This window comes from Hylobates moloch, unplaced genomic scaffold (assembly GCF_009828535.3).
Source record: "Hylobates moloch isolate HMO894 unplaced genomic scaffold, HMol_V3 SCAFFOLD_55, whole genome shotgun sequence".
Lineage (NCBI taxonomy): Eukaryota > Metazoa > Chordata > Mammalia > Primates > Hylobatidae > Hylobates > Hylobates moloch.
The window spans coordinates 141,923-151,568 of record NW_026652330.1 but is presented as its reverse complement, the minus strand read 5'-3'; the positions used below and the strand labels follow the sequence as shown (position 1 = coordinate 151,568).

Here is a 9,646-nt window from a genome sequence, read left to right as displayed (position 1 = left end):
TTTTTTTTTTTTTTTTTTTTTTTTTTTTTTTTTTTTTTTTTGAGACGGAGTCTTGCTCTGTCGCCCAGGCTGGAGTGCAGTGGCGCAATCTCGGCTCACTGCAAGCTCCGCCTCCCGGGTTCACGCCATTCTCCTGCCTCAGCCTCTCCGAGTAGCTGGGACTACAGGCACCTGCCACCACGCCCGGCTAATTTTTTGTATTTTTAGTAGAGACGGGGTTTCACTATGGTCTCAATCTCCTGACCTCGTGATCCGCCCGCCTCGGCCTCCCAAAGTGCTGGGATTACAAGCGTGAGCCACCGTGCCCGGCTAATTTAAAATTTTTATACTAAATTCTAGATAAAGCAAAGATATAAATATACACAATAAAAGTACCTCCCCAAAACCAGTAAATATTTTCAATAATCTTGTAGTGAAGAAAAGGCTTTAAATGTGAAAACTCAGAAAGCATAAAGAATAATTCACTTAAACCCAACTTGATGAATATTAGCATTTATGGTAAAAAAAAAAAACCAATAACAACAACATAACATTTATAACCAACAAAAGGCTCATATCTACAATATATAAAGAACTCCCACAAATAAATAAAATAGAAAAATATACAAGAGATTCGAGCAGGAACTTCACAAAGTTGTATATCCAAATGAGTAACAACAACAACAAACATATGAAAAGATTTTCAACTTAATTAGCAGTCAGGGAATACCAATTAAAGCCACACTTAAATACCACTACACACTCAACATAAAAGGTGAAGTTAATAAGACTGATAGTACCACGTATTGAAAACGAAGGAGGAGGAACTAAAATCTCACATACAACTGAGGAAAGCTTAAATTAGTATAATTACCTTGGAAGACCAAAGTAGAACCTGCCCTTTGATTCAGTAATTCTGCTCTTAGCACAATCAGAAATGTGTAATAAGCACACTGAGACATATACCAAAATGTTTATAGCAGCAATATTCATAATAGACAAAAACTGACAACACAATCGTCCATCAGTAGAATGGATAAATTGCAGTATGTTTATTAATGAAATACTATAAACAACTATGAACAAACAACTGCTACGTGTAACAAAATGAATGACTCTTATAAGACTGAGCAGGAGAAGCAAACCATAGAAGGCATACTGCATATAGTCAAACACAGAAACTGCATTCAGTCAGGACAGTAGTTACTCTGAAGGAGGAGGAAGGATGTAGAGATAGAAAGAAGGAACAAAGGGGGGCTTCTGAGAGGCTGGGAATTTCTTGTGGTGAGTGGTATACACTTACGAGTTGCGCACTTTTGGTAGATATGTTTGGGCTTTGAAAAAAATTCCTAGCATGGTAGAAAATGAGGCTGTTCATCACTTTTATGTGTTTATCTTAAAGTCTTTTTTTCTCAGTGTTTTTTTTTTCTCATGTTCCACCCTGAGGTGAGATCAGTATAGTTAAAGCATGATCGGAAATGGTCATCTGAAACCACAGCTTACCTAATTTACACTGTTCTTTCTCCTTCACTTGTAGTTCATCAGTGAGCCTTTGAATCTCTTCATGAGCCACCCCTAACTTCTTTGCTACTCGTTCCATTCCTCTTCCTAGGCAGTTTTGTGATGTTTTGTCTTTTTCCAGGTCTTCATTATGATACTGAAATAAAACTTCTATTAGTAATAAAACAAAGAGCAAATGTACTCTCATGACATTTTGCTATTTTCTATTAATGTTTAAAAGCCAGTAAAGAAAATTAGCAAACAATATCTGTGTGTATTTCTTTGTGTGTGTGAGTGTGTATGTGTGTGTCTGTGTATTTCCTTTCAAAGAATAGGTTGAACCAAATAAAACTGGTGATATTTGATTGCTTTTACTTGTAAATATGTGGTTTCATGTGGTTCAACCTAACATCCAAGAGGTATGAGCGTATTGTTACATTTCTTTGCAGTATTTTTTATTCATATACATTTTTACATAGTCGTAATACTAATACATGTACAAGTTTCTGTCTGGCTTTTTTTTTTTTTTTTTTGAGACGGAGTCTCACTCTGTCGCCCAGGCTGGAGTGCAGTGGCGCAATCTCGGCTCACTGCAAGCTCCGCCTCCCGGGTTCACGCCATTCTCCTGCCTCAGCCTCTCCGAGTAGCTGGGACTACAGGCGCCCGCCACCACGCCCGGCTAATTTTTTGTATTTTTAGTAGAGACGGGGTTTCACCGTGGTCTCGATCTCCCGACCTCGTGATCCGCCCGCCTCGGCCTCCCAAAGTGCTGGGATTACAAGCGTGAGCCACCGTGCCCGGCCTGGCTTTTTAAATTTAACATTATACAGGAACACTTCTCTGTAAATTGCTGTACAGATTTTGTAATGATAATTTTTTTTTTTTTTTGAGATGGAGTCTCGCCTGGTCGCCCAGGCTAGAGTGCAATGGTGCAATCTCGGCTTACTGCAACCTCCGCCTCCCAGGTTCAAGCGATTCTCCTGCCTCAAACCCCCAAGTGCTGGGATTATAGGCACGCACCACCATGACTGGCTCATTTTTTGTATCTTTAGTAGAGGCAGGATTTCATCACGTTGGCCAAGCTGGTCTCGAACTCCTGACCTCGTGATCCACCCACCTTGGCCTTCCAAAGTGCTGGATTACAGGCATGAGCCACCACTCCCAGCTTGTACTGATCATTTTTAAAGGCTGTACTGTGTTCCAGCATGGCTATAACATTATTTCTGTACTCACTTAAAAATTTGGATAGCTTCTGATTTTTGCTATTGCAAATAATACTGTGACATAACAGTTTAATCTTGGGTTACCTCCCATACTTAAATTCACAGTGTATACTTTATTCACCAGACTTACCTTTTAATAACATTTCCCTAGATCAAAAACATTAAATTCCATGAACAGAATTGAATATATTTAAAATAATGTGTTACATAGTCTAAAGAACTCCTTAAAAGGGGAACTACAAACATATTTGTAAATAAAAAATATGTATAGTCCCAAGGTGATTTTTTTTTTTTTTGAGACAGGGTTTTGCTCTGTCACCCAGGCTGGAGTGCAGTGACATAATCTTGGCTCACTGCAACCTACGCCTCCCAGATTCAAGCGATTCTCCTGCCTCAGTCTCCCTAGTAGCTGGGATTACAGGTGTGTACCATGATGCCTGGCTAATTTTTGTATTTTTTAGTAGAGACAGGGTTTCACCATGTTGGCCAGGCAGGTCTTGAACTCCTGACCTCAGGTGATCTGTCTGCCTTGGCCTCCCAAAGTGCTGGGATTACAGGTATGAGCCACTGCGCCTGGCCTAGTCCCACGGTGATTTTTAAAAGGACATAATATACATTGATTGTTTAAATTTGGATACATTCAATAAAAAATCAGCTATCATGTCAAATGAGTGATTTTTTCCTCCTCAAATTTTTGTGATGTGTTCAAAATACTTTTATGCATAATTTGATACTTTTTACAGCATGACTCTTTTTTTTTTTTTTTAAAGAGACGAGGTCATGCTCTGTCACCCAGGCTAGAGTGTAGTGGCGCGACCATAGCTCACTGCAGCCTCCAGCTCCTGGGCTCAAGCAATCCTCCCACCTCAGCCTCTCATGTAACTGGGACTACAGGCACATGCCACCACACTCAGCTAATTTTTTTTATTTTTCATAGAAACTAAGTCTCACTATGTTACCCAGGCTGGTCTTGAACTCCTGGCCTCAGGTCATCCTCCAGTTTTGGTCTCCCAAAGTGCTGGGATTATAGGCATGAGCCACCACATCTGTCCATGAATCTATACATTTTCATATATTCAAACAAAATACTTCTAAGGTAAAAGCTGATTTGTAATTAGCCACAATTATTAAGTAAAGGATTATAATTTCTTTTTTACCTCGCTCAGTTTTTTTAGACTGTTACACAGGTTCTTGATGTTCTCTTTGTAGAGACTGGTGGATTGTTCCAATTTCTTCTTAACAAAATTCAATATATAAATGAAATGTACATAAATCAGTCTTCATGAACAAAAATGTTATTTTGCCTGGGTGTGGTGGGTCACCTGTAATCCCAGCATTTTGGGAGGACAAGACAGGAGGATTACTTGAGCCCAGGAGGTTGAGGCTGCAGTGAATGGAGAGCACTCCGGCACTCCAACCTGGACAAGAAAAAGAGAGAGAAAATGTTTAAATCCTCAACTAAAGTATAAAAATGAATGATAAACTTTAGCAAGATTGCTAGATATAAGGTCAATATATAAAAATAATTATAATTTAAAATACCAGTAACAAATAAGTAGAAAATTAATTTTTTAAAAAAGATAGCATTTATTATTAATAGCATCTAAAAATATGAAGCACCTATGAATAAATCTAACAAAAATGGGCAAGATCTTTGTGGGGAAAATTATAAAAATTTACCTATATACGTTAGAAAATGAATAGATATTTCATAATCACAGATCATATCTATCAAACAATTTGAGTTAATTTTTATATATGGTGTGAGATAAATTTATTGCAAGGTCTAAAATTTCATGTATTGCCTTGACATCTTTCAGCCTCACGGAAGCCCCAAAAAAGCCTAGCCATCAGTTACTCGGCTCACACCAGAGATGTCCCCCATCCAGAGAGAAAGAGTCCCCATCTGGCCAGTTCCTCTATCAGCCAGAGCAGCTGTACTCCACCCAGTCCTCAAACTAATGAGTTTCACTTCCCTGCCAGCCCATAGAATTTTTCACACAAGCCAATCACATCTTTCCATGGGAACCACGAGGCACCTCATCTTCTTGTTACTACAAAGCCTGCCTCCCATACCCCCTGTGAGTTCATTCTATTCCTGAGAGTAATCCCTTGTGGCCCTGCATAGCATAGCATATCTATCCTCTTCCCATGGGCTGTGAGTATATGTGACTAATAAACTGTTATCAATCTCATTTCTCTCCAGTGTCAGGTGTCATGTATTTGGCCATCTTGTGGTATTTAGAGCAGGCATTCCTCACCAATGGGAAACAGAACTTCGATCAGGATTTGGGGGGCTTTTTTTTTTTAGCATATGTCTATATCTAATTGTTCCAGCATCATTTGTTGAAAAGGTTATCTTTTTCTCATTGAATTACTTTGTCACCTTTGTTGAAAATCTGTTGATGGTGTACTTGTGGGCTTATTTCTGGACTCTCTATTGAGAGATCTATAGATCTATCTGAATGCCAAGAATGCATTTTCTTTTTTTGAGACGGAGTCTCACTCTTTCGCCCAGGCTGGAGTGCAATGGTGCAATCTCGGCTCACTGCAACCTCCACCTCCCATGTTCAAGCGATTCTCCTGCCTCAGCCTCCTGAATAGCTAGGATTACAGGCACCCACAATCACGCCTGGCTAATTTTTGTATTTTTAGTACAGATGGGGTTTCACCATGTTGGCCAGGCTAGTCTTGAACTCCTGACCTCTGGTGATCTGCCCACCTCGGCCTCCCAAAGTGCTGAGATTACAGGTGTGAAACATCGCGTCCAGCCCAAGAGTATATTTTCTTGATTGCTACAGCTTTATGGTTAAGTCTTGAAATCAGGAAGTGTTAGTCCTCCAACTTTGTTCTTTTTCAGTTTTTTGACTAGTCTAGGACCTTGCATGTCCACATCAATTTTAGAATCAGTTTGTCAGTTTCTACAAATAAAAAAAGTGACTCTGCTGATTATTTTATGCTCAGGCTCTTTACAACATTAGCTAAAACAAAATATTAGCTTTAACCAAATTGGGAATGCAACACAAATGTTACAGGCTATATTTTATCATAAAATGGGTACCTGGGGGGGGGGTTTTGGTTTTTGTTTTGTTTTGTTCTGTTGTTTGAGACAGGGTCTCACTCCATTCCCCAGGCTGGGGTGCAGTGATGCAATCATGGCTCACCACAGCCTTGACCTCTAAGGCTCAGGTGATCCTCCCACCTCTGCCTCCTGAGTGACTGAGACTACAAGTGCATGCCACCATGCCTGGCTAATTTTTGGATTTTTTGTAGAGATGGGGTTTCGGCACGTTGCCCTGACTGGTCTCAAATTCCTAGGCTCAAGCAATCTACCTGCCTTGGCCTCACAAAGTGCTGGAATTACAGGCGTGAGCCACCGTGCACAGCCAGAGAATCTGTGTTAATTCTTTCTGGCCGTTACTGGAAAACTATGATCTAAAAGTGATTGAGTAGATGGCATTAGAGTCATCCAAGATTTCACCCACCATTCTCGATTTGTTTTACAGATTCCTTTTCATTAATAACTCAGTTCATCTTCCCTTCACCATTTACACTCTGAGCCTTGTTTTCGTTCTCATTCTTTGATTATTACTGTAAAACTACCCCTAAGTTTCCCACTTCCAATCTGGTCCCTATGTAATCCATCCCTCTACTGTTGCTAGAGTAATTTTTCTAAAACATGTATCAGATCATGTTAACTGCCCTCTTAAAATTATTTAGTGATTCTCCAGATATTTTATAACAAAGTCAATAATTCATATATTCAAATATATTTGTATGCCTTTAGCATAGTCCAGGAACATCAAGGATAGTCCAGATGCCTTAGTTTATGGTTTCACCATGACGTGGTTCCTGAAAATATCTCCAGCCTCATTTCTTCTTCGCATTCACTCATGTGAACCAGTATGTATTATCGACTCTGTTCCCTTTGCCAGGAATGCCTTTCCCAACTTCTTAATCTAGCTAGCACCTTTCAAAACACAACTCAATACAATTTCCTTTGGAAGCCCTTTCTGGTCACCCTACCCATCCTGTCTTTCTCATCACCTCCCCTGAATTTTCCTCGTGTTCTGTGCTTTCCCTTAGCATAGGACTATCCACACTGAACTACAACCACTGGCTTATCTCTTTCCTTCATAGTTTACAGATTTATTGCAAGTCCAGATCAAGTCTAATTTGAAGAATGTGGGATGAATAGGATTGATTTACAAACTGAGGCTTACTGGTAGTCCAAATCATTAATATGCTAGGGAAAATTGTATATGAACTTTTGCATTATAATGACATCATTCTCCTATTTATCAATCATCAAGAGATAATTTATATTGCAAAAACACATGGCCTGTAATCCCAGCACTTTGGGAGGCTGAGGCGAGCGGATCACAAGGTCAAGAGATCAAGATCATCCTGGCCAACATGGTGAAACCCCGTCTTTACTAAAAATACAAAAATTAGCCAGGCATGGTGGCGTGCATCTGTAGTCCCAGCTACTAGGGAGGCTGAGGCAGGAGAATCCCTTGAAGCCGGGAGGCAGAGGTTGCAGTGAGCCGAGATCACACCACTGCACTCCAGCCTGGGTGAAAGAGTGAGACTCCGTCTCAAAAAAAAAAAAAACAAAACAAAGAAAAACACATGTTGGCAGCAGGACATACAGTATCCTCTATTTCTTGCAGTGTGGCAGATTAGAGCCCTTGAACAACCTTCCTACTGAGAATTACCAGAAATGCTGGAAGAAATTTTCCAGAAGCTTTGTAGAGGAAAAAAAAAAAGTCGGAATTAAAGAAAACTCTTAAAATGCAACCACTATACAAACAAAAATAGAATATTAACTTTAAATCATCAGAAGAAAATTCAGTCTACCCAGTAGAAAGCAAGAAAGGAAAAAATGAGGGTACAGTACAGTAATATGTCCTATAATTAACTCAGTTTTCTCTGCACCTGAGGCAAAAAAAAAAAAAAACTTCCATCAACAAACTCTTGTAAAAGAAATTTCTAAAAGGAAAAAAGGAAAATGATCCCAAATGGAATATCTGAGATGCAAGGAAAAATGCTGAGTAAAGAAAATAATAAATGTGTGGTAAATATAATCACTGACCATATATAATAATATGTATAATAACAGCATCTAATTTTTTTATCTTTTTTTTTTTTGAGAAGGAGTTTCACTCCTTTTGCCTAGGCTGGAGTGCAATGGCACAATCTCCGCTCACCACAACCTCTGCCTCCCAGGTTCAAGCAATTCTCCTGCCTCAGCCTCCCAAGTAGCTGAGATTACAGGCATGTGCCACCACACACAGCTAATTTTGTATTTTTAGTAGAGACAGGGTTTCTCCATGTTGGTCAAGCTGGTCTTGAACTCCCCACCTCAGGTGATCCGCCCACCTCGGCCTCCCAAAGTGCTGGCCTAATAGCACCTAAGTGTGTAGCTACACAAATATAGAATATTCTAAAGCGGTTCCATCTGTATTTTCCTTTGCAGCTTTGAAGTACTTAATATTTCTAAGTCCTTAATATGCTAGTGAAGGAGTTAAAAATATGCCACTCTGGTGTATTGACTATTATGAGTTAAACACACTTGAAAAATAGCAGGTGCAAGATCACTCTGATCCTCCTTCTATTTCTTAAAAGCAGAAGATGAAATTCCCATGTTGAAAGATGCCCTCCCTTTGCTAGAAGGAAAGCAACACTCTTATGATTAAGGATGGGAAGTTGAGGCCAAGAGAATTCTGTACAGACCTTGTTAAAGTAACTCTTATCTCTTCAGCCTTTCCATATATTTAGTTGCTTTTTCACAACTTACTATTGTCTGTCTAACTCAGTATATGAGAGATTGATTCTAAGTGCTTCTTTGGGTCTTCATCTCCATTTATTTCCAATTTAAATAAATTTGTATGCTTTTCTCCTGTTAATCTGTCTTATATCAACTTAATTCTCAGGCTCAGCTGGGGAAAAAAAAACCTAAAGAGGAAGAGATAAAGTTTTGCATACCCTGAACTAGGTACTTTACAAGCCAGGTACTGTAAGAGACACAAATCACTAAAACTAGGACATGATCTCTACTCCAGAGGAGCTGACACAGATTATAATATAGTGTGGTAAGTGCTGGAATAGACACTGAAAGAAAATACCCTGCACTCTCACACACATTTCAGACTATTTCAGAATACATACTTTTTAAAAGACAGGCAGAAAATACACCTAAAACATTAGAAGTATTATACTTTTCTTGGGGTAGAAGATATAATTTTTCCCTTCCTTATACTTGCATACATTTCTCAAATTTTCTATAATGTCATATGTTAATTCTAGAATTACGGAAGAAGTTTTAAAATGATATGCCCACAAAAGGAAAAACAACTCTGTTTGAGTTGGAGCTCTTTAAACCCAAGTCTAAGCTGTTCATTTTCCTTTTCATCATAACCATGAGAAAATGCTTCTCTTCCCTCTGTTAGGTTACAAATATAGTTTGCATAATTTTCCACCTAAAAAAAACGCATTTTCTTACTTTTAGTCCATGACTCATATTTTAATCCATATTAAATGTCCAGGAAGTGAAAGAGCAATTAAGAGATCACCATTCTATTATGACTATAATCTGAGAAAACAACAGAAAACTCAGCTTTCCTTAAGTGTTGGCATCTGGCCCTAAACTCCCTTCCAGCTGTCTTACATTATCATACGCTATGTTTCCCATAGGTATGATGACATGTAACCACAAATTTCTGGGACAGTCCCAATCTCTAATATTTTTTTCTATCAACATACGAGGTTTCAAATCAAGTCTCCCTATCTGTGGTTTAGGAAATATGGTCATGATATCCATGAACAGAGAAAAATATACATAATAATTAGGTTTATACTGCTATGCTGAAACTGATGGCTAAGATGATTAAATGTTAACAGGAGATTACATTAAAACAAATTGTTGGGTATTCTTTGAAAAC

General features: G+C 38.8%; 1 protein-coding gene across 1 annotated transcript in view; it reads right to left on the bottom strand.

Moving 5' to 3' along the window:
• The window catches only part of LOC116463730 (coiled-coil domain-containing protein 30-like), a 159,528-nt gene that overhangs the window by 147,844 nt on the left and 2,038 nt on the right, over window positions 1-9,646 (bottom strand). Inside the window, 1 exon segment of the mRNA XM_058434825.1 lies at window positions 1,483-1,636. Within this exon segment, the coding sequence (XP_058290808.1) occupies window positions 1,483-1,636 (154 nt within the window).